Source organism: Ictalurus punctatus, chromosome 25 (genome assembly GCF_001660625.3).
Source record: "Ictalurus punctatus breed USDA103 chromosome 25, Coco_2.0, whole genome shotgun sequence".
NCBI lineage: Eukaryota > Metazoa > Chordata > Actinopteri > Siluriformes > Ictaluridae > Ictalurus > Ictalurus punctatus.
In genome coordinates, this window is record NC_030440.2 from 10,989,015 (window position 1) to 11,015,788 (window position 26,774).

Here is a 26,774-nt window from a genome sequence, read left to right on the forward strand (position 1 = left end):
AAGGAAACCTTCTGCGTTTAGTACGCACCTTACTGTGCTCACTGAAACCTCAGTGCCTGTTGCCACCAAGTCTTACTGCAGGTCTTTTGCAGTCACTCGAGGGTTTTTCACAACCTGCCTTCTCAGAAAACTGCTTGCAGCCGTTGATAGCTTCCTTTTTCTGGCTCGTCCAGGTATTTCATGCATTTTCTACCCCTAGCCAGTTCAGGTATTTCATGTGTTCCAGCTCAAGCACACCTGGTGCAACTAATGAAGCCCTTGATTAATCACATCAGGTGTGCTTGAGACAACACCTGTTTTGCATATCTGTGCTGTTGTGAGGGATTCTATTCAGGGGGTTGAATAATTTTGAAACTGGAGAAAGTATTTCAGTTGCTTTTGTTTTATTTGTTCATTGCAAACAGCTGAAAGTCTGTAAATGTTGACAATAAACCTGATTTACACTGGGGGTTGAATAATTTTGATTGCAACTTTAATTGAATCTCCCTTAGCTACTATAACCGTAACCCTCTCTCCTATAACCAAACTCAGACCTCATCTCTAATTTTCTTTGAAAAAGAACAAGAAAGGTTTTAGTCATTTCATTCCTAAAAATATTCTCTCTCTTCATTGCTTTTCTGACTCACCCAGGATCAGAGAAGCAAGAGTGTGCGTGCGTGTGTGTGTGTGTACACGTGTGGCACATTGAGGTGTTGGTAAGAGTGTGCATGTTTGTTTTCCAACACCCAGTGATGAAGCTTCTCCAACCAAATCTGATAGACTTTATTTGAATTATTCCTTTACGAATTCAGCATGAATGATTGAATTATTATTATTGGTATTTCTCAGCATGAGGTCACACACTCCAGGTTTGGATAAATGACAAATTTATTAGCTAGGTCACCAGTATGTGTAGTCCTTCATGACAATGTAAATCGTCATGTGCTGTTGCTGCTTCGTTTCCACCTCAGCATGTAAATACTGACTCAAAGAATGTAAACGATGAATAAAAGCCTCCTTTCTTTTAGTCAAGTGGCTTTTTCTCCCCCTGGGCAAATTACGCTACTTTGTGATGAAACGCAATGGCTCTGATCATGTGTGTGAGACTCACCTCTGCGAGTCAGGCTGTGAGATGGCATTGACGATGGCCTCTACGGCAGCGTCAAACAGTTCAGGATCATTAAGTGCAGCAAAGCCAGCTTCCAACAGACCCTCGCTCTCGCTGAGCGGCACGTCCAGCAACGCCCAGCTGGACAGGCACTTAAGTGCACGCGCCTTCACCGATGCTGGCGAGTCAGCTTGACGCAGTAGCTGCTGAAGCAGCGGATAAACAGATGCCCACTCTCGACCCAGAGCGCCCCGAACCTGCCCCCGGCGGTACTGCGGCAGCCGGCTCGTCTGGAACTCCTCGGGCAGCACGGTGAGGAGCTCGAGCAGCGCCAGGCAGCGAGCGCGCCCGTCCACAGTGCTCCCTTCCTCCTGGAAGACTCGCACCATCTCGGAGACGGCGCCAGGCCACGCCTCAGGCATTGTGTTGAGTGCCAGTGAAGCCAGGGCGACACACAGCCGTGTCAGCACAATCTTAGAGCCTGAGGCAAACAGGGCAATCTGGGAGAAAAGCTGCGTCTTGAGGGTGTCGTACTGCTCGCCCGGGATGTCACCCCAATAACGCGAGATCTTGGTGTGTAAGGCGCTGGCGCCGAAGTACTGGATCTCTGGGACCTAAGGAAGGTGGTGGAGGTGAAGAAAGAAAAAAAAAAAAAAGCATGTGCTTAAGCCATTTATCCACTAAAACGGGATTTTATTTGAATCAGATCAGAGCAGGACACAGAAATAATGTGGTTGCCATGGGTCTACAGGCAGTGTTAAAGCTGTACAGCACATTTTAATTAGGATCATCAACTGCCATACCGCTGAAGCTAGCTAATTGGCGAAGACTAGAGAGATCAGTCGTTAATGACGAGTCCTTAAAATAGCAAGCTCTCTATATACATGCATGCTTAACAAAATGTCTAGCTGGTTGTGTAAACATATTTTTAATCCAACACTTAGTTCCGTTCCAGTAATCTGATTGGACAGGCGTCGTTCCAAGAGTGCTGATATTTACCATATCACTGGTACATTTCTTTGTACCTGTAATCATCACTCCGCTTATCTGTGTTCGCTACAAATAAAAATCCACTTCTAGTAACAGTTCGTTACTTACTACAGGCTGTCGGTCAGTCTGGGCATTACCATGGCAACACAACGCTTTATTCAGATGTGGCTTCTTTAAATAAACTAAATATTCGTGTCTGAAATGCCAGTGACTCAAAATTATTTTTCTTGTTTAAAGAACTGTTGTATAAAAGCAAATATCGCACTCGTCTAGGGCTGGGCGATGTATCGATATAATACGGTTATCGTGATGAATGATAACGCGATACACTTTTCTGAAATAGCGTTGGTATAATGATGTGTTTTTTTAACGTTTCTAATAATTACAAATTAAATGCGCTGAACGGATGCCATTCATTTGATGTATAAAGGTGCAAACATTCACTGATGCTTTTGAACGGGTTCATTTGTGTAAATTCAGCTATTACTGTGTCTTGTGGAATATATATAAACATCTGTTATGTGAAATAGATTATTCAGGGCAGGACTAAATAAAAAAACTAAACACAATGTTAACATTATGCAGATTCTGCAAACAGATTGAGATGATTAACCGATGCCAAAACCATAGTGGAAACAGGATCAAGTTCAGCACAGCAGAGCATGTTGGTAGAGAACCAATACATGTGGTCCAGACTTTTCTCACCTTATCAGGACTGAGCAGAGCCCAGCAGAACTGCCAGGCCTGAGGGGAGATCTGAGCCTGCATCAGCCACTTCTGAGCCAGGTTCTTATTCTCAATGTTTGGGTCATAATACAGCTGGTGCAGAGCCTGAGACACAAAGAAAAATGGAGAGAACAGACACGGTGATAGGAGTTAAGTACAAACCTCAAGAGTCAGGCACAATTATTCTTTTCATAAAAGTAGGATTGTTTTTTTCTTAATAAACGAAAGGGAATCATTCAGTACGTTTACATGGACAACAATAATCTGATATTAACCCGATTAAGACGATACTCTGATTAAGAAACTAGCATGTAAGCAGCGATTATTGATTAATCCGATTAAAGTCATACTCAAACACAAATGGAATTAAGACCTGTGGAGTATTCCTGTGTTTAGTCGCATTATCGACGTGTATTACAGACATGTACACACCTTAATCACATTATTAACGTCGTGTGGGAGTTTTCACCGCATTTTGCGACAGGACACGTACACACACGGCAGTGCTCAACCGTCTGACGGCAAACAAGCGAGCAGGCTGCGTCCAAAACCGCGTACTTACCTGCTATATAGTAGGTGGGATACGTGTATTTCAGCTACTATACTAGGTAAGCATGCGATTTGGGACGCAGCCCACGGCTTCAAGCAGTCGTCTATTTGCACGTACAGCATGACAGATAATTAACTGCACTTGAAGCTTTCGTAAAATTAAAAATGAAACACTCATAACTGTATACGGCTCCATAACAAAGACGAACTGTATGTCGATACGAGAAATTCTGGAGGGACGTCGGACGGCGTGGCGTGTGGACGTAATGACGTGTGCCGTTAATCGATCCATGTTCTATAACATGTAAAACGGGAACATGAAAGGAATATTCTAAAAGCGTCTCATGTAAACACCTTAATCACAACATTGTCTTATTCAGAATAAGGTCAATAATTAGATTACTGCTGTCCATGTAAATGCAGTCAGTGAGGAAACAGGCAGCTGGCCAAAAAAAAAAGTGATTATATGGCTCCAGTTTTGGGCTACTACTCTCCTGTCACTACTGATAACATTGAGAGTTGAGCTCAACGAGCATTCGTTTAAATAAGAGACTGAGATTTATCCTTTTAAGAGGCAGATAAATAGAGTGGAAACATAACAAAGAGGGATGAGAAGGAGAGTGACAAAGATGGGAGTTGAGGGAGAGAGAGAAAAAAGTGAGCTAAGCAAACTGGGATGAATGAAAGAATCATGAAAAAGAAACCTCATTTGTAAATATCAAACATAGCAAAAGGTGCTTAGGAGAAAAGACCACGTTTTACAGATGATTTACAGAAAAAGCCAGGAAATACTTATCGGACAATCTGAAGTTTCCAAACTGACGGTTAATTGCAACATAAACGGGTAATTCTGATCTCTTCAACAAACATAGAACCAATCGTTAACTTCCCAAGTAGCATGCGAAGAGGCCGGGTCAACCCTAGCGAGAAGCACAGAAGCTACGGAAAGACTCTAAGCAACACGATGCAGAACGAAGCGTTTGACATTTAAAGTTCACAATTAAAATGTCATTCCAGCAGCATGAGCAGAACTAGATTAGAAAATGAATCAGACGAGAAGGGTTTCTTCTTCTTCTTCTTCTTTTCTTTTGTAGCATAGCCAGTAGCATTAGGAGCTTTGGAAAATATGTGAAATTCACTTCAATTATTCAGAGCATCTTTGGGAAATATATTCTGAATCCGAAATGAAAGCGATCATCTGCCATCGGTGTCAAGCAACAGCTAATTGGGCAATTCCACACAAATGTCAACCTTACCGTGGGGGAAAAAAAAAATCAAGCTGGGAGCAGCTAGTTTTAAAATGTTCCCTCGTGTTCTCTATATTTCACTGTATTTAACTTGTCTGGTGGAATTATAGAGAAAAGTTTATTCCATCATACACCTTTACTGTCCAGTTTAGGTGAGCCTGTGTCCATGATATACTAGGTTCTTGTTATTGGTTGACAGGAGTGGAACCTGATGTGGTCTTCTGCTGCTGTAACTCCTCCACCTCATCTCTGCTCACTACGGTTGTAAAGAGTGATTATTTGAGTTACTATATCCTTCCAGGCAGCTCGAACCAATCTGACCATTTTCTTCTGGCCTCTCTCAACATGGTGTTTCCACACAATGAACTGTCGCTCAATCAATGATGTTTTTTTTTGTTTTCCGCAACGTTCTCTGTAATCTCTAGAGACTGCTTGTGAAAATTCCAGGAGATCAGCAGTTTGTGAAATACTCAACAATAACAATAAATAACAATAAATAATAATAATAATAATAATAATACCAAGAATCCGATGCTAACCACCATGCCACGTTTAAAGTCCTAGAGATCAGACCTTTTCTTCATTCTGATGTTCGATGTAAACAGTAACTGAAACTCTTAACCCGTACCTGGATGATTCTATGCACTGTGCTACTGCCACATGATTGGCTGATTAGATAACCCGCATAAATAAGCAGGTGTTCAGGTGTTCCTATTAAAGTGGACGGTCCGTGTCTGTACAGACACAAACAGAGTACTTGTTCAAACACGTGACATCTGTAACACTGGAACTGCCTATATTCAAAAGGAATGAAGAAACAAAGAAACAGTGTGTGTGTGTGTGTGTGTGTGTGTGTGTGTGTGTGTGTGTGTGTGTGTGTGTGGATGCACAACACGGTCAATGTTTAGTTCTGTCTAACCACTTTGCCCTTCATTACAAATTCGTACTACAGACTACAGGACTCAGTTTACCACGACCTCTCGGCATGTTACTATGGCAACCCACCGGTGGTACACCGGTTCCTCCACGTACGACACCTATGTTGTTCTGTGCTAGTCCTGAATGACTTTGATCGACTGACAGCGAGGCTGGAGTGAGTCAGCTTCTGTATTAAAGAGCGAGTTTGAGAGACGAGAGATGAGAGGTGCTCGCTGATGACTCACTCCGTCCTTGTGTTACGCTCGACCCCCTCACACGGTCATTAATCACAGTGACTCCCCGTGGTGTGCGCGCTCGACGGACAGCGCAGTAGCCTTAGCTGTCGGTCTCAAAGCTGGTTTATTCGCCTGATAACTACTAACATTCGACATCTTCTGACGACAAGTGCTGGAAGTGACGTTTGGCAGACGGGAAACAAACAAACAGACAAAAAAAAGCTCATTTGAGCAAACCATTGGATAAAAAAAAAAAAAAAAAAAAAAAAAAAGACGACATTTTTAATAATTAAAATCACAGCATAGAAACATAGATATCCATCATCTTAGAAGAATGTTTCAAACGCTTAGGTAAGCAAAAATTGGGTAGTGGTCACGCGTTATGTATTGAGTACCGTGTGAATAATGGCATTAAATAAAATGAATAAACATTGCTGATTTGGAATTTGGCAGTACTACTTTTTTTTTTGTTGTTAATCTCAATGGATGCTTTACTAGCGTTAGATTTCAATAATTGATAAGCCTCTAATTCACAAACGTTTCTTCACAGTGAGCGCTGGGCAATCGGGCAAAATACCCGAATCTTTTCAGGCATTCTTTTCATGTCTTTACAAGTGAACCCGTTTCCTTATGGATAAAACTGTACTGAATTTTAAAAAGAAATACATCCTTGAAGAAAATAAACAGCAGACACCACTGTTTCATATTAACTGGAGTAAAGTGTACTCCTCAGTAACAATCATTTCTAAAATAAAAATAAATACGTAAATCAGAATGGATAGCATATTTAAACTAAACAGATACATCACCTTTACTAATACAATAAATATACTTTAATACTGTATTAGTACAGTAAATGGAAAGCTGATTGACAGTAAGCATTCAAATACATGTTGAAATACTAAATATATTACCTGAGTCGGTTTTACATTTTTATTGAACATTTTAGACAATGAGCTCTTTGTGTTTCTCTTTGTATTTATTATTTAGGTTTTTTTTTTATTGTACTTCTCTCTATTTTCTGTACCTATTTAAGCAAAGGCAATGTTGGAAAAATATTTGTGACTCAGAACAAGGATCAACTATTTTTAGATGTGCATGTGTATTACATCCCTCACCACGTAAAAATGTCACGGGGATCAGTGATGTCTTTCCAGCGCTTTCAATTTTTCAGATGCGTTTGTTGTTGCTGTTTACGTCAGCACTCGGTCAGACACACGAGCTAGGGACGGAGCGATATCTTATCGTTTGCGATATACCGGTAGAAAATCTCTGTTATTTTTAGATCAGTGTTTGAGGTTCTCAAGATCACAGCTATCACTTGTAGCTGAAAACAGTGGGGCCTGGTACTATATTTTATATTTATATTAATATCGTCACCGACATCATTATCGCAATAAATACCAGAAATCAATATCGCAATACAGCTTTAAGCCCATATTGCCCATCCCTAGTGTGTTATCTGGCTTTCGGCACCCTCTTCAGGGTGTTTTCTTGGTGGTTAAACAAGTTTCAACCTTGCCTTTGCACGTTTTCCCCCAAACAAACGTTGTTTGTGCTCCGTCTGTTGTGTAAAATCCAGCAGTTTCACATAACCCAACGCCTCTGTGTTGTCAGCCACGCTGCCAGTAAAGAGAAGGAAGCGTAAGCTGAGGAACCACCTACACCTGGTTATTATTGGCTTGTTTGTTTGTCTGTCTACTAATGAACAGAGTAACACCGAGTTAATAAAACGAAGGGAAACGTCACGTCTGAGCGTTTTCGGCACGACTGACGAAACGCGTTCAGTATCACGGTTTATGTCATCTCTCTGGAAAAAAACACGCCAGGGAGGCATTTTAAGCGTTCCTGATCTCTAAACTCATCATAGTGCCCACTGCTATTCACAGTCAGTGCTGCTGGTGTTTGTTTTTGGGTTTTTTTTACTCCTCATTTGAAGAGTACACATTGTCCCAAGATTTCCATGTTCCCCTGTGTGCGAAGGAAGACATTAAACAGTACTTGTTGACTCTTACGAGCACTCGGCGCAGAGAAAAACACACCTCAGGTTGCTACTGACAACCAATTCCCAGTACACACTGTGCAAGATATAATTAGTGAAGCTTAATCTCCAACACCCCCTCCCCCCAACACACACACACACACACACACACTCTCTCTCTCTCTCTCTCTCTCTCTCAACATATACTGTACACTATATGAACAGAGAAGTTGAGAGGAGTTCATTCATTTCCCTTGTTTCACCATTTTAACAAACGAGTTCAATCCTCTTCGGGAAACGCACTCTATTAATAAATTGGAAAAATGATCCTGGTTAGGGATGCAGTGGAACCGGAGTCTACCCGGGACAAGGCACCAGTCCATCCACTGCAAGCCAGTCCCTCAAGGATTTTTTGATTTTGCGATCGCAGAAATGAACGCAAAATGAAGGAAACTCTGAGATATTCGCAGGAACTTGCGATTTTTCCAAAAAGATTTTCCGCACATCCGGGCCGAGACGCGTCACGTGACGTCATCGCGACGCGCGTTCGGCCCTTCGATTCACGTGTCGAACACGAGTGCAGCTAAAAGACAAACGGCGCTGCGAAAGAGCATACAAAACTTTTTCATGTGATTTCGCCGATTCACGTATCTTTCTGTAAAAAAAAAAAAAAAAAAAAAAAAGGCCACAAAAAAAACTTGCGAAGTTGAGCTTCAAAACAACTCGGCGAAATCCTGTACGGACTGCCTTGAATAGAATATCTTGAGCTTTAGCCTTATAGAATAATCAAATCAATAAGTGTAGCAATACATTTAAGATACGATGCACTTCATACAACGAATACAACATGTGAGGACACTGAACTGACCAGGAAATGAGAAGATAAACCAATAATCTGAAAAGGCAAAGTCAGTGCACAGCTTCAGGATGTTTTCACGTTATTTTCTACACACAGCCTTCACTTTATCATTCTATCTATCACATCATTTAAGTCACTAAAAAAAACATATATTAACATATAATAAAAACGTATTTACTAGAGATGCACCGATACGAAATATCTCAGCCGATAACCGATAGTTCTGCCTTTTACACCTTCTTATAAATGAATAATAATTAATTCCACAATTCTGAAAGAAATGCAAATAAAAACTTTATTTTCTCCAGTTCAACAAGTTGTTTCACAGTAACTGGTCTCATAAACACAAAACACATCACTCACATCAACATGAACACATGAACTCAGTTCTGAAGATTAAAGTAAGATTATTAACTTATTGAATGTTATTAATTCATATTAACATTGACTGAATTGTAAAAATCCTCCTGTTAGTCTCACATTCACTCTCCACTAACAAAAGCATTTCTACTTCATCACTGAACATCAAACTGGTGATATATAATATCAACTTTATATATTAACATTAACTGGATCTGAAATACACTACTCTACAAATATATTTTTCTGTGCAATATATACTTTTGTGTCAAATCATCTTCATTTAAATCTTTCAGTGGTGTACTGGAACTTTAATTCAGCTCGAGCAACGCAGCAAAAAAATAAATCAGGAAATAAATTAGACTTGACGCTGAAACTCCCGCTTCACTGCTGCAGCGTCCGGTGTAAAATTTTAGCAGTGCAGAGATTACAGAGATTACACACTGCAGTTGTGTCATCATTCCACACAAGAGACATCATCTTTACACACAGCACGAATCCCATGCGTTTTCCCGCCCTCTTTTGATTGACAGGATATAATCGGCCCCGATCATCGGATGCTTTTATACTATTATTATTATTATTGGCCGATACATCGCATCTCTAATATTTACCAATATTAACTTATGTAAATGATCATATTTTTAGATTCTCCTGGGAAACCTAAAGCGTGCCCTGCACCCTGACCGGTGCTTTTTTCTTTCTTTCTTTGTTATCTCAGGAAATATGTTTACGTCCACAACAATTGTCCAATATTAGCGAGTCATCCAGATCAGGATCTGATCGTTTACACAACATGGACCAATTGTCAGGCTGATATTGCTTGAATGAATCTATTGGAAACAGGAAGAAACCTTGCCTAACGTTACGAGGCCTGGTGCAAAGGCGATAATCATCATCAGGGTCTATTTATAGGTCAAATGAAGAGCTCTAAGCAAAGCTTTTTCTTCATACTACATATATACACATTTTTTGGTTTAAATAAATGTGAAGAGGGAAACTTGTATATTAGTAAACGGTTCATCACAGAGGAGGTGTTTCAAGTTCTAGTCGAGTCATACTATGCTGGAGTGTGAGTAAGCATAACTATAAATGGACGAAAAACGATTTTCATTTCACTCTTGTGAACATTGTGGTCCTGTCAGACGGACTTAGAAACTAGTTGGGCTATACAAATATATACATATATAACATATATAGTTGGGAATGCAAATATATACCCAATACTTTTCCTTACATACGATGCCTCGGGCCAGTTACATGTACATCTTTCATGATTTAATTAATTAAAGAGCTTCCTAAAAGTGTCAAAACAATAATGAAGATTAAAGCATGCGATGAAGCTATAGATATACAGTATCCACACACACACCGAGGTGACACATGAATGGAAAATGTGGTGGCTCTGTTCTGATTTTGGGAGCATTTTGCTGGCGTGCTTTAGGTCCAATGTGTTTGTCCCCAGAGATTTTCCGCATGTCAGTGTTTTCTCTACTCTAACACACCCGTTTCAATTCAGGGAGGCCGGGTAAATAGCCGATTTGGTGAATTGGGTGTGTTAGAGTAAGAAAGGGATAAACAAACAAACAAACAAAAAAAACACTCAAACATGCAGGACAGGAGGTTCTCCGGGACCAGGGTTGGGAACCTCAGCATTAGAAGAAAGGGACACTGTAAATCAATACACACGTGGTCACATTCATCGTCCACGTGATGCAAAAGCTCACTGAATAGTTGGAGTGTGAAAACCATCTTACGCCTTCGCAGTCAATAGATCTCAACCCGTTTGAGATTTTAGACCGTTATGGGAGACTCCACCATCACCAACATCATCATCAAAATACCAAGTGGAGGAATATGGTCTGAAACACTGTTCCAGAGCTGTGAAGAATCTGGGGGGAAAGCCTTGAGGAAAATGTTCTTGTGGTTCATTACTTACTCAAACACTTTATTTCTCGTTTACTCGGTCACCCGGCTGTAGCAACAGCTTGGAGCTTTATAGCAGTTATAACGCGTGGGCCGGGAATGCAGTTAACCAGCTACTAATCTAATATCGATAGCCCAATGACCAGCCTGCTACGTTTAACCAATGACGTAACCAGCAGTGTTAGCTTATATCCTAGGTCTAGACATTTTACAAAAGTTACATCAGCCACATCGTGCCTCGGCCAGTGTGTTATTTTAGTGCAGCAGGTGGTGGGACGTGAAAGTATGCGCAAGAGTTAAAGCACCGGTGTGAATCATACCAAGTTGAAATGGATTTAAACATACCAAATGAAAACATTTATTCACAAGTCACTAAAGAGTAGGGTTTTTATGTTGTTCTTAAACCGACTTGTCTGCCCAGCAACTAGGAATACAGCTCAGACACGAAATCTGTAAGCGATTATATTAAACACCAGAGAATATTTATCATAAAAAAATAAATAAATCTAACATTTCTCACCAGCATTTCAATCAATTAATACAACTACAACAACATTATCGCTATTTATGTTTATATTTATGTGACGTTACCGACATAGTTTATGGCATTTATTAGACACACAAACTAACATACGTTCATAGTAACTATAGCAGCTACATGTCAGTGCAACCAATTGACCAATCAAATCTGAGCAGTCAAATTCAAAATAAAGGCCAATATCCACTGGCTGTCATGCTAACCAAAACACTTGGATGCCAAATTGTTTTGTTTGGGGTTTGACTCAGGCTGGGCATTTGAAGATTGTTTTTTAAATTTAGCCCTGAGTAATTCTCCACTTGGAGCGGTTTGTCACTACGTAACTGAATGTCAGTAAAAGAAGACGGCGGTGTGGTAATTTTATATCTTCAGTGAATGGAGGCGAGACCAATCAGACAGGTTTACAGGAAAATACGTGGAAACACTCGTGTCTCATTAGCTCTCAATTCTTCCAAACGCTACCTCATAGTCAGTTACTGTGAGAGGAAAAATGTATATATGCCTATTTTTGCCAGTGAAGGAGTTGAAACTGAAACAGGAAAACAAGGAGTGTAAAAGTCTAGATGAGTTCCAAGTTAGAGCAAAAGGAAAGATCATGTACTCTCAGCATGGCACTGTAGCAGCTAAACCATACAATGATAGCTTAGCTGTGCCTCCCCTTGGCTAGCGACACTGAACTAGCCTAGTCTTGTGTTAGAAAGCCAGAAGGTTTTAGATTTTAGCAGACCGGTGGTCCTGCAAACAGTAACAACACCCGAGGCAAATTTTATGATAAAAATCTAACTTTTTGTCCAATTTTCACATCTTTCAAGCAATTAGCCTTCACTGGCAAGATAAAGAAAATGCATGGAAACAGTCTGCTTAGGAGAAGGTTTAGAAAGGTTTTTCGATGAGAAAGAATCTGTTCTCAGCCCCGGATGATTAACGGTCCAGCTAACACCCCTGGTTTGACTCTTATTTTCAATGCCTGGAATCAGGGAATCGACCCTGCATCGAATTAAAACACATGAGGCCACCAGCAGAGTGTAATGTCTTTCTATACTTTACAAACAAATGTGGGTTTGATAATGATAATGAGTCTTTATTGGTCACATATACATTATAGCACAGTGAAATTCTTTTCTTTCGCATACCCCAACATGTTAGGAAGCTGGGTGCAGGGTCAGAGTGCAGGTTCAGCCATGATACAGCGCCCCTGGAGCACAGAGGGTTAAGGGCCTTGCTCAAGGGCCCAACAGTGGAAGCTTGGCAGTGCTGGGGCTTGAACCCCCGACCTTCCGATCAGTAACCCAGAGCCTTTACCACTAAGCCACCACTGTCCCACCTGTTTCGTCTGTGTGTGTTTTTTTTCGTCTAAATGAGTTAAAGTAGTACATGCTAGTGCGCTTGATAATAAAGGCCAACTCGTCCAAATTATTTCACTATTGATCAACGGGTTAGTTTCTGAACATTTTGGAAATTTCAATCAAATGTTAATTATTTTGCAGAATCGCCCCACGTCCGCTAGGACTGAGCAGTACCGTGTCTGACCGTTCGCTACCAGCCACCCTTACTTCTCCCCAAACAATACACAACGCATCCATCAGAGCCACAGATACAGAGGCACGCAGATGCACACACACGTCTTTGTGAAACTGGAGACAGCACAAACGGCAAAACATGCAGACACACTAAGAAAGAGAAGAGAGCGATCAGCTCTCAGATCAGAGAGATACTGAGATGGCAGCAACAACTATACAGTCGGTTCCAAAACAATTCCACTGCAGACACTTAACTGGAATTAATTAAATAACAGGTCACACCAACTACAATCAAATATTAGTAACGTCATAATCTGGGACAGCATGAGAATATAATCAAGTGCTTACATATGCCACACGAGACCACCAAGCTAATGCAAGACGGTGGTATTCTGTACATTTTTACTGGTGCGGCAAGGGCTTTTCGCAATCATACGTCCTCATTTCAAAGCCCGGATTTGTTCAATTCCAACCAGATCATTGTTCAGTTCCAATACCCACTGCCTGTCTCACTAACTGAAACATGTCAATGCTAATGCAAACCTCGGCGTGCACGCATGAGGGCGAATCATTTTCCGTGTGTGGAATTATCGACTCCAAAGATTGTAGTTTGGAATCTGGAATCTTGTTACTCAACTCCTGAGCCGAAAGCAGAACGGCGACTTGATACTAGGGATGAGTATCATTAAGGTTTTAACGGTATTACTACTCTTACCCATAATGCTTATCGATCCGGTACTTTAACGGTATTCTTATCAGCGTTGTGTTTTTTTGTTTTTTATGAAAAAAAGTAACAAATTGAGAACAGAATTAACATTGCTTTTTTTTTTTTTTTTTTATAAAATAAGTTTATTATTATACACCTATTTGTAAACGCACCAATGTGAAGGCATTTTTTTTGTGTTTAAGATTTATATACTGAAGGAAAAAAAATACTCTAAAGATTTATATATAGGCTATTTGTAAAGTAACTGAAAGTGATGTGCATTTAACAGCCTAAATGTTTACATACCGATTTATTTCGGATTTTAAAAACAAGTAGAAAAATATGTTGAATGTCCTTCTCACCCGAATGAAATCAACGTCATTTCAACGTAAGGTTAACAAACCAATTAGAGCGAACTGACATTTATTTTAAACTGCGTGAACAACGTTGATTCAACATGACTTTGATGAGCAAAAAGATGTTGGATCGGTGTCGGAGATGAACGCTGTTCCGATGACGCGAGAGACCTCGATTATGCGATGATTATACGTTACTGTTATTTGGGAAGGCTGCTAGCACACAGACCTGACGTAGATGGGGAACCGGAGACGAGCTAGCTAGGCAGTCGAAAACGTTGCATTTCTCTGTTTGCACATAATGCGATTTTGAAAGATGCTTTGACGGATTGCTCGCGTTTCTGCCCTTACAAGCAAAAATCTTGTTGCACTTGTAGCACCGAGCTTTGTCAGCATCAACTCTAGTGAAGTGTAACCTCACTTCTGAACGTTTGGTTCTCTCTGACATCGTCACTCAGTGTATTAAGAGGGAGCTTTCGTGTTGTGTGCACGCTCACCGTTGCGTGTGACAGACGGCCTCCGCGCACGAGAGATCTCACGTCTAGATAGCGAATAACGAAAATACAGATGAATGTCTTAATATTATCTCAAATTAGAAACGGTTGGTGAGATAAAATGTGCAAGATAACGTTTATTTAGCAAGAATAAACAGGGAAAATATTTTCTTAATTTCTTCAGTACTGAAAGCAGAACTGATTATCGGTTACTATGGTCTTTCATCATTTATCAAGGGGGACCCAGTTTAATGCCGGGTTTTCGTACCTATCCCTACTTTATACACGAGCGATATATTTGTGCATGTTAAGAGAATTTATCAAAGGCTTTCAGCGAGTATATTTCACACCCGTGGGGGGATATAACAGGGATTGTATAACCATATACCTGGTTTGCTGCTATACAGCGAGTGTTCACAGGTCACTAGCGTATAATCAGAACACTAAATGCAATGATGAGTCAGCAAGAGTGAGAGAAAAATCACAGGTCAAGGACTCTGATGATGAATACACTCTAAAAGCAAAGCTGGTCAAGCATATAATTATTATTGTTGCTGTTTTCTGTTGTCAGATTTGCCATGGTTTATAAAGCTACCCACATTCCATAACAATGACAGAATGATTTAATAAAACAATGTTGCTCTCAGTACTGGACGTTTGTCTAGACTGTACTACATAATAAATATGTAGTTACTGTAGTACTTTAATAAAAAGGTTTTTTTTTTTACTTTTGAGAGACTAGGGTCATCATCCTGTCTTGCTCTTTAGAAGCTTTAAGCTGTAAAGTTTATATGGCTACGTCTTCGGGGAGATGAGAGTCAGTAGATGAAGAAGCAAAGATTCATTCTGCAGATTGAACCAACCGGAGATGGAAAGCCCTCCAACTGGTATTTTCATGCGTCTCGAACACTTTGCACTGACCACTTGCGACAGTCAACAGACACTTAGCCGTTATTATAACAATTATATCCATCTATGTAAACGCAATACAGTGGTACTGTAGCTAAAGTGATGCATGTTATATATAGGTTTCTGGTATTTACTGCGATAGCGATATCAGTGACGATATTAACAAGTGATAGCTGCATGCAGTCTTGAGAGCCTCAGAAACACAAACACTGATCGAAAGGTAGAACTGATTTTCTGAAACCAAACCAGTTCCAAATTGTAGAGGTAGCTCCTCGTTTAGCGATTAAACTCCTCCTCAGCTTCACGTCCACCTTCCACCGTACTTGTTTTCGCTCTGCACGTGAGCTGCGAACGGGTCGCATGCCGTCGCACACAGAAACACGTCATCAACTAGGCTTTATGGTTATTATCGCGGGAAGACTCATTAATTATCGTGGGGAGATTTTCGACCGGTATATCGCAAACGATAAGATATCGCCCATCCCTATTTTCAGCACTGATCATACCGCTGTAGCACTGTAAAGTTTGTAATATGATGCTGCTCTACCTCACCTCCATCTCTGCACTGAGCTCAATACTATAAGCACCAATTAAGAGAGATGAGTGAAACCGAAATAACGTGCGATAACATAAATTTAGACGACGCACTGCAACTTAAAAATCGGTCCACCCCGAACAACTCTCGTGCGGCCCAGACCGCCAGCGACCACTTCTTTTTGTGATCCGATCACAGTTCAGAACTTTTATTAACATCCTTCTCGGCTGATCAGATCACAGGTAGCCAGTGCTAAATCCATTACTGAACAGAGTCAAACGTGTCCTTTATGATCCGGATCCATTCACGGAGATTGTCTGGGTCACGCACATGGCCCGATGCGTCCCAAACAACAAAAGACCGCTTTAAAACCTTTGAGAAATTACTAGCCTTTTTTTGTAATACTGCTTCATTAAGAAGCTGTAGAAGAAGCCTTTATTTATCACATACATTACAGCACACTGAAATTCTTTTCTTCGCATATCCCACCTTGTTAGGAAGCGCAGGGTCAAAGCGGCGCAGGGTCAGAGCGCCGCAGGGTCAGCCATTCCCTGGAGAGATATTTAAGGGCCTTGCTCAAGGGCCCAACAGTAGCAGCTTGGCGGTGCTGGGGCATGAACCCCCGACCTTTTGACCAGTAACCCAGAGCCATAAAGGTTGAGAAGCAAGGCTGTATGATGTTAAGTTTGGGGTTTATATATGCGGTAGATTCTGAGACGTATACACAGCTGGTTGGAGCGTGCTGATAAAATAAATATCATCATCATCATTATTATTATTATAGGGTTGGCTTGATCACCCAAGACGGATATTAATACCATGTCTAAATGGGGGGGGGGGGGGGGGGGGGGGTCAAATGTCAGGTATCTTCACCACCTTCAACCTCCGTTGCCTACTGTCCTCATAAAATGCTGTGGATCTAAACAACAACTAAATCTACTGATTTCTAGAAGGATCCTCAATACCCATACAGATTTTTTTGAATAACAGCTTGATGCAGCAGCGGTTCCTCCTGCTGTACTGTAATAAAGTTACAGATTCTGTCCATCACCCAGACCTAAACTTGGAGTAGCAAGACAAAGCACTTTATATCGGGGATACAGTTCCCAGAGATGGAAATATGACACCAGACTTTGACACTGAAGAGAGAAAGTGTCATCTTTAGCTTAAACCGTGTCCTGTATTTAACATCAGAAAGACAGAGACAAACGTGCACATTCAGACAGAATTCAAACATTTTCCGTCACATTTTCGTCTGTGAAGCCTATTTCTATCTGAATCTCACACCAGACCGGTTTAGAGTTGACCCTGTCTCTGCATCGTATAGCGTTTCAAGAAATGATCACAGTGCACTACACAGTGCACTGTGAACGCCACCGTCCAGCCCAGGGTCCAAGATCGCATCTTCTTGCCTTTATCTTAATCTGATTAACTAGAAAACACCTGCATTCACATCTGGACAATGGCAGCGTTACATACTCACAATGTAAACAAAACACGACAAAGAAAGCACGCTCTCGTCCATCCAGATTGCACATCTCTAATAAATGAAATAAAATGGACAATTACAAGTAAAAATGTATTAAATTGTAATCTTACAAGAATAAATTCTTCGATGTTGACCTGAACTGTTCATTTTGTTTAAAACGGTCAGAAAAGTACAATTTTGTGTGTGTGTGTGTGTTGTTGTTGTTCGAACAAAATTTGGAAGAAAGTGTCCATGTATAATTATTTTTCAGGATACAGGATAGATATAAATCTTAGTCACGTTATATTTGGTTCGATCGTAAGGTCGCTATCTATAACTTTAATCATTCTTCATGACAAATACCACAAAATTAAATCTAAACGTGGAAAACGTAAATGGATAGTTAAACTACTTTTAAGTGAATTTAATGTCTATGTCGAGTCTCTTAAATAGTTTGACAGTGTCTGCTCTTACCTGTTTGACAGAACTAAAATTGATAGAAGAAAAAAAAGTACTATATTTATATCATATTATATTTATTGATATATTTTGGTCTTTAACTTGGATGTCCTGTCCTGGTGTCCTGTTCTCTGCCTTGTTTTTGTCAACTATAGTACACTATCAAGTAATGCTTAACTGCATGGCTGGATGGGAAAAGAAATGATGAAGAATAAACGAAGATTTCTGTTTCTGAATACTTATTCTGATTCTGATTTCTGAGTGGTTTTCCACAAGTTGGAATATTCAGTCAGGATCTAACGATCTGCACTAGGGATTTCCAATCCTGCTCCTGGAGGGCCAAAGTCCTGCAGAGTTTAACTCCAACCTGGTCCAACACATGTGCCTGGAAGTTTCTATTAATCCTCAAGACCTTTATTAGGTGGTTTAGGTGTGTTTAATTGGGGTTGGAGCTAAACTCTACAAGACAGTGGCTCTCCAGAAGCAGGATTGGGTATCCCTGATCTACACAGTACAGCAGAGATGGTCCAGTCAGTCAGTCTGAGGGGTCAGTTATGGGTCTTCTTCTTTATAAAGGTCTGTAAATGATCTCTAGGTATGTTTTATGGATAGGATTGAGGTCCCTTGGGGTAAAGGATGATGTAGACGACATTTCCCCTCCATCATGATGTGTGTACGGCTTTAAAACGAACGAGTGAAAGTGCATTTATGTCATGTCCTTTGGTTTGCTCACCTTCTCTACGTTCTCCACGGTGAAGTCGGCGGTGCTCGCTGCTGTCCTAGCCGGCGTCTCCATGCTCTCAGAACAGGCGAACATGACAGATACTCAAAACAGCTACGTCTTCAGGGTTGCTGTCGTCGTTGTTAGTTTGTTTTAAAAGTCTCGTAGCTTTTACTCTATTATTCTTCTTCCTTTTTTTCCTTTCGTTACTTTGCCAGAGACAGATTAGCTAGCTGAACAGGAGGCTCGAAGCGGTGTCTTAGCAAGCGAGTGTGAAGCTAGCGTTGCTCAGCCATGTTTTTTTTTGTGTGTGTGTGCGTTTTTGTTTTTCTATTCTACTCTAAACGTCTGGACCAGACCATGTCTCCATGTGTCCACATTATAGGACAGATTTCCGTATTATTATCTAGGCAATGAAATGTTCATTAAAAAAAATAAGCCGGATGTGTCTGTTCTCAATGGTGCAGTGTTTCTAAAAACCCGTGCTTCCCCCTCCCATCCTTCACTTCACCTCTCTCTCTCTCTCTCTCCCTCTCTCTCTCTCTAGTCCCTACTGTATGGAGTATGAACAAATGCCTTCTAAACCCTATCAAGTGCTTTATATGTCCAATAATGATGATATTTGCGAAACAATTCTAAGCTATGTATTTACCTATTTATATGTAGTGTTAAAAACCCTACCTTATTTTTACACAGGCGCGTTCATTATGATCCATCCTATTGCATTCTGGGAAATTGAGTTTTTTGTTGTTGTTCTTGTTGTCTCAATATGTCTAATGTAGCTTAATAGTGACCCCGTGTGATATTTCCAGAGAATTTCATGTTTATTTTTCCAGGCCAAAAGTTTGTGGACAACTGACCCTTACTTCCATATGTGCTTGTTGAACATGCCTTTTCAGATTGATTCCCTCATTATGGTTATAATAAGCGCCACTCTTCTGGGAAGGCTTTCCACAAGATTTTGGAGCTTGGCTGTGGAACTTGGGTTCATAGAGCTGCAAGATCATTAGTGAGAACAGGTACTGTTGTTGTGGGAAGAGGTCTGCGGTGCAGTCAGCATTCCAGTTCATCCCAAAGGTGAACCAAAGGTTTTGAGGTCAGGGCTCTGCGGAGGACACTCGATTTATTCCAGATTTTTACACAAGTCCTAAACGTAGATAAAGAGAACCCAAATAAACAAATGAGACAAAAATATTATACTTGGTCATTTTATTTATTGAGGAAAATGATCCAGTATTACATATCTGTGAGTGGCAAAAGTATGTGCATAGGATTAGCAGTTAATTTAAAGGTGAGGTTCGCATACTTTTGCCACTAAAAGATATGCAATACTGGATCATTTTCCCTCAGGTTTTCTGATGGGTTCACGCACCAGATGTTCAAGCACCACTGTATATTAGCTTATGAAAGTATATTTTTCATATTGTTATTACAAATGTTCAGAGTTTGTAGCGTAAAATAATTTGATTTGTTCAAAATATGTATATGATGATATTTAAATTTGAACATATTTAGTTTATTCTCTAGTCTGAACTAGAAACTTCTAGTTCATATTTTAAATCATGGATAAAAAAGAAAATGAACAAATGCGGTTCTGTTGTAACAACTTTATTTCCAGACTCAAGGTCCATTAGAAAAGAAACATACAACAAACATGCAAAATTACATACAATACAAAACATTTAAAAGAGACAATTATACCAATAATTTTCTCATAGGTATCACACCACACTTTACCTAGGGTTTGACAACAGCACAATGATATCATTCTGTGAATTATCCAGCCAACGAATACATTTATACATCACGTTTCTCATTAAAGCCATAAAAGTTTTTACTCTTGACATAAAAAATATGTTACTTGCACTGCTCCACCCGTTTCTTCAATATATTCCTCATACAGTCATTGCGGTCAATCTGAAGCTTACAAAGGCTCACTTTTTTAAAAACTTAACCCCCAAAGGAGCAGTATAAAAAGAGGTACAGCATGCTCTAATAAAAAGGTTTATCTTAACCTGATCTGAACACACATAAACTTTTCTCACCAACATATTATCTTGGCCATATAACATATGACGCTTCCTATACATAACCTCATCAACACACATTTCATCATTAATAATATGCCCCAAATATTTCGTTTTAGTGCATACATTTAGTACTTGCCCTGACAGATAAACTTCTGGAAAATTAAGGTCCTTTTCCCCTTTTGTTCTACATATCATGGCAACACTCTTTTTTTTGCATTATATTGTCATAATCATATTTTGTCCTAATGCATTTTCATCCTAATCATATTTTCATCCCATAATCAGAACATTTATTTAGCAGCTGTTGAAAGCCAGCACTACACGGAGAAAAAAAATGACCAAATCACCAGCATACATAAGATGACTAATTAAGATATTACCAAGCATACATCCAGTCTTACAGTCACTTAATTGTTCTGACAGTTCATTCATATAGACATTAAAAATGGCTGGTGAGAGTAGACCTCCCTACCGCAGACCATTACCTACTCCAAAAGGAGCTGAGACACTATTACCCCATTTTATTGTCATACTCTGATAAGTGTCCCAATATACCACAATTCTTAATATGCTGTTAGGCACACCCCTTTGTCTTGTGATGATTAACTCTATATCAAAATCCTTAGAGGCATCAATAAAGCCAATTATAACAGAGGAATTTTGTCTTTTATACAGTTCTGCTATTTCTTTAAGTGCATATATACACAAATCAGTACTATGCTGTGCCTTAAAGCCAAATTGGTTATCTGTGGTACCAAGATATACACCTAATCAATCTAATAAAATTCTTTCCAAAACTTTTGATAACAGAGTAGCTACAGCAATAGGCCTACAGTTATCCGAACTTCCCACCTTGCTAGGTTTATCCTTGATAACAGGCAACAAGGCTACCGGCAACATAGACTCTGGCAACAGCCGATGTATTATCAAGCATGTAAAGAAAAAGACAAGAAGAACTTCAACCCTAGGGCTCGCAAACTTTACACGTTCAGCAGTAATTTGATCCAAGCCACAGGCTTTCCTATCTGAGAGCTGCATTATTGCTTTATAAACTTCATTAGTTGTAATGCCCACCATATCAATACAGGAAACCTTTTCTACTTCATACGGTTCATTCATTACACAATTAAACAAGGAAAAATAATGTTGTCTCCACAGTTCGACTATATTCTCGGCTCCAGATACACCCTCTGTAGAGCATGGTAATATCACATTATTCCTATTTGATGCGCTTACATCCTTCCAGAAATCATTTACACTATTATGTAGCAGATTTTCTGCCAGTGAGTCTGCTCTCAACATTTGTTCATGTTTATAGACATATCGATCTGCGTTTTTATACCTAGCATTAGTTAATATCTTTTGTTCCAGAAGAGGCTCCTGTCTGGGCCTACGTGCTAAGTTCCATGCCTTAAATGCCTCCTTGGCTTCAGTATAGCATCCAGACACATAATATTTTTCCCACCCTGGCTTCTTATTCTATTTCTTATCAGTACGTGTAGATCGACTAGCCTCATACACAGCTCCCACAATATCATCATACACATAACACAAGGCTGAACCATGAGAACTTTCATTCCAATTCACATCTGTACACATAATTACATCTCTGGGTAATACCACCTCAATCAAAAGAGAATCAGTTTTCCCCTGATATATTAGAACATCATCTTTCATAAGTTTGTTCCAGTCTAATTTTACCGAACCAGCTCTCGTAAACTTGTAATTCATCTCAGGCAGACTTTGCATCTCAACAGTCATTACAAATGGTACATGATCAGAGGTAGTTGCCTCATAAAGAATTACCATTGATTGGAGAGTACAATGAGCATCAGCAGTACCAACAGATCTTAGATCTATGTAGATATTATTTAGTTCTGTGTTGTCTCAAGTGGTCATGTGTGTCTGGCCTTTCAACTGAAGGAATTACATGATTTAATTTAGCCTAGTGATACCATAAACCATTTATTACATGCATTTGTGTGTTTTCCTGTGATGCTTTACATAATAAACATGTAACACTTTAAAGTATAAAGTTTCTATTATTATACAAATATTACCTTTCATGTAGTGTGTTATACGGCTGTTTGTGAATGTAAAACGTCTGTAAAGTTTCAAAAATCAAACCGAAGGACAAATGGAGTCATTGACTCAAAAAGAAGGACCCGATTCTGAACAGCTGAAACGAGTCGTTAGTAATTCCACACTTACTTCCTATACTAACCTACGCAGGTTTGTAACAAAAATCCCCGCCTCTGGTCTTCATTGGCTGCTCACTAACAGACTGAGATGATACTTCTTATGGTAGTGGGCGTTTCCTTGTGACACATGCTGACAGGTAGACCAATCACAACAGACTGGGACCTCTGACCAATCAGAGCAGAGTATGCTCTCTGAAAGGAGGAGTTTAGAATTTTGATCCTTTAGAACGTATCATTTAAGGAGTCAATTGTGACACGGGGGGGGGGGGGGGGGGGGAGATAACGCTGCAGTTTAAATTATGAGCACATTAAGTGTTTTGGATGCATGTAAATCTATTGTATGAGACCTTTAAAACAAAATTAAGCACGTTTCAAAACCATAATGGGTGCACTTTAAATATTTACTGGACCCAAGTAAATCATGACGAGGAATTGGCGCGTCACGGTATGTGGGCGTGCCCCACCCCGGCAGCCCCGCCCCTCCGGCGCTATTTCAGTAGCGTAACGCGGCTGAGTCAGCTACAGATTGCGCGAGACCGCTGTAGGGTCGTGAAGAGCGCAGAACCGCACCGCACGTACTTCTGACATGGACACATAGCTGTTCCAGAGTGTCATAGTTATAACAGAGTGTGTTCCTCACTGTTTTACACTTCAAGGAGGATCTGATTTCATTGAACGCAAGTAAAGCGCTCACGAAGGAGCTGCATGAAGTTCACTGAATTAACAGGAGCACAGAATTGGTCATCTTCATCATCATCATCTTCTTCTTCTTCTTCTTCTTCTTTTTCTCATACTACTGCGCAGTTTACTTTGTCCTCGCTTACTAGACAGACATGAGGGAAACGGAAACTATTGCTCTTTGTGTGCTGTTCCTCTTCTGCTCCTCTTTCACACAAGGTAAGAATGTTTTTAATTTAGATGATCAATATATTCATTACACTTCTGGTGGAACACGGGATCGCTCCGGGATAGATTGGTCATGTTTTGATTCAAAAGCAAATTGTAAATGAGACAAACTTAATACAAGTTCATGCCAAGTCATTAGTTCATAGATAAGTGCCACGTGAGCATGTGTGTGTGTGTGTGTGTGTGTGTGTGTATGTATGTATGTATGTATGTATGTATGTATGTATGTATGTATGTACGTGAGCGAGAGAGCGAGAGAGCGAGGATGGGTGGGTGGCCCAGTGGCTTAGTGCTTCACACCTCAGGGTTGGGGGTTCAAATTCCCTCCACCCTGTGTGTGTGTGCAAAGTTTCCATGGAGTTTCCTCTGGGTATTCCGGTTGTCTCCCCGAGTCCAAAGACGTGCATGGTAGACGGACTGGCATTTCGAAATTGTCAGAAGTGTATGCATGACACTGTCCAGGGTGTCCTCTGCCTTTAGAGCCTCTGTGACCCTGTGCAGGATAAGCAGTATGGAAAGTGGATGTGTGTGTGTATGTATGTATGTATGTGTGTGTGTGTGTGTGTGTGTGTGTATATATATATATATATATATATATATATATATATATATATATATATATATATATATATATATATGCAGTTACATATTTTTTCATTTTTTTGTTTTTCTCTGAGACGAGCTTTCCTCACACACCAATCCAACTTTCTTGGCTGTCCTTACAGAGAACAGTTTAAATGTCTATAGGAATGAAAAACAGATCTGCCATTAAATTCTCTATTTCAGGCGACTTCTGCAGAGCTCGGCTGACTTAATTACAGCCCAGCTTTTCCACTTTCTTCTTCAGCTCTGTGGTGCTGGTTAAGGCACTTGAGGTCTGTGAAAGACCTAAAACTGATTAGAAGAGAAAATCTGAATCATGATTACATTACAGATTGATGCAGTCAGAGCTTCTGCTTTGCATTTCACACATGGTCCGCTCGATCTGGATGGCCAGATTTCACTGGTGGTCTTGCCCTTCGGTTTAGTGTGTGTGTGTGTGTGTGTGTGTGTGTGTGTGTGTGTGTGTGTGTGAGAGAGAGAGAGAAACAAATGATATTTAAACCAAATCATGCCATCTCAAGCTGACTCAATCTTTCCCAGCCTGAAAGTCTCCCAATACTCCTTAAATGTTGCCTGAACAATTTCACTGCAAATCCTCTGTTTCTAATCGGGTCAAAGGATGACTAGCTGCCCATTAATAAGAGAAATAAATGCTAAATGCATGAGAAATATGGTATATGAGATGGTTCTTTAGCAGTATCACATAATAATTGCAGTGTGTCAGTCACTGTCGAACGTGTTATATGAGGTGGTTGGGATATATTGAGATATCTGCACCTACTCAAAGTAACACGAGACAGGAAAAACAAGCATGCGACGGTCGTATTGCTTTTTAAACCTAAAACAGAGGTTCCATTGATTTTAGTGTTTATATAGAAACGTGTGAGTTGAGCTTTTTTTCTTCTTCTTCGTGTTTGCACACTTAGACATAAACCTCTTTCTCTGTTACGGAAGCAGAAAAAGAAATTGGTATTACATCACTCACTGGGGCTATATGGGGTGTGTTCAAGTGTTAAAAACTGAACCCGCATGTAGCTACGCATGCTCCTGCTCTTTCTGTGGTATCTTTTATCAAGGTTTATTTCTATTAACATGATATTAAGACTCACAGAACCCCTCAGTTTATATATTAGGGTTTTCACCGCCTTGGGAAGTTCAAGTGTCGTGTAGGTGGGTGAGGAAGACTGTTCTGAACATGTATTGGAACAATCACGGTTTATTTTTAGAGCCAAACCTCCTTTTGTCGCACTCCATGTTCTAACTGACTGCCTGCTGACATCTTGTTGTGCGCAGTCTTGTCCTGTCCTCACCACTGGGAATCGAGCCCTTATAAACTTTCATCCATCTTTCCTGTTGTACGGTATAAAAATAAACCATACCTTCCAAAGCGTATTGAAAACTACACTGTACAGTACGCACACTGTTTGGAACTGCGAAAGCAAATTTTCATTCTAAATATGGAAATGGTTTATGTGCCATAGTTTCACTGACTCAGACACTTCCACTGTCCTTGTTGTTACATGTCGTCTTTGTGAAGGAACCGATGTGCTTTCCTTTCCTTTGTTTGTTGGTGCATGTGAGGCGTATTTTTCGTGGCCGATACACGATGTAGGTAATCCAGCTTAGTCAGTATTACTTTGCAGAATGAGCGATAGATGTTTGAGTGGAAAAGAGGCATAGGCATTATAAATTGCTGACTGTAAGTCTGGCTAAGCAGATTCTTGTCTCTGTTGTTCGAAAAAGAAAATGTTCCATAGTCGCTGTGCTTGAGCAGGAAGAGATTATTTGTTGAAATGTAATCATGTAGTGTTGTGCATTTCTGTACAGCCATCTGCATATTATAGTGGGGTTTCAAAAATGTTTTTTGTAGTACAGTGAAAGTAATTACACCCCTCCCCTCCCCCACAACATGCCTACAACGTGGAGGGTGCAAAATATTTTTCACTGTAACAAAATTATTAACACAAAAGTGCATAAGTATCCCCTTCCTCTCCACCAAAATTCAGTAGTTTATAGAGCTGCCTTTTGCACTGAAATTACAGCTACACTGTCTCGTGGGGTATGTGCCTATTAGCTTAGCACATCTAGCCACAGGGATTTTTGCCCATTCTTCAAGACAAAACTGCTCCAGCTCCTTCAAGTTAGATAGGCTGTGTTGGTGTACAGTAATCTTCAAGTCATGCCACAGATTCTCAATTGGATTAAGATCTGGACTTTGACTAGACCATTCCAAGACATTAAAATGTTTCCCTTTAAACTACTCCAGTGTCACTTTAGCAGTATGTTTCGGGTCATTGTACTGCTGGAAGGTGAATGTCTATCCCAGTCTCAAATCTGTAATAGGTTTATCTCAAGCATTGCCCTGTATTTAATGCCATCCATCTTTCCTTCAATCCTGACCAGTTTTTTTGTAGTTCCTGTCGATGAAAAGCTTCCCCACAGCATGATG

The 26,774-nt window shown here is 40.2% G+C and overlaps 2 protein-coding genes across 2 annotated transcripts in view; one reads left to right on the forward strand and one right to left on the reverse strand.

The window, feature by feature from the left end:
- The window catches only part of ipo13b (importin 13b), a 41,171-nt gene extending 21,868 nt beyond the window's left edge, over positions 1–19,303 (reverse strand). The window contains exons 1-3 of the mRNA XM_017456036.3: positions 18,598–19,303; positions 2,783–2,908; positions 1,091–1,701 (exon numbers count right to left, since the gene is read on the reverse strand). Coding sequence (XP_017311525.1) covers positions 1,091–1,701; positions 2,783–2,908; positions 18,598–18,681 — 821 coding nt within the window. The 5' untranslated portion in view covers positions 18,682–19,303. The remainder of the gene's footprint in view (positions 1–1,090; positions 1,702–2,782; positions 2,909–18,597) is intronic.
- A 4,018-nt stretch (positions 19,304–23,321) lies between these two features.
- LOC108257901 (uncharacterized) overlaps positions 23,322–26,774 on the forward strand; it is a 26,316-nt gene continuing 22,863 nt past the window's right edge. The window contains exon 1 of the mRNA XM_017456038.3: positions 23,322–23,713. Coding sequence (XP_017311527.1) covers positions 23,650–23,713 — 64 coding nt within the window. The 5' untranslated portion in view covers positions 23,322–23,649. The remainder of the gene's footprint in view (positions 23,714–26,774) is intronic.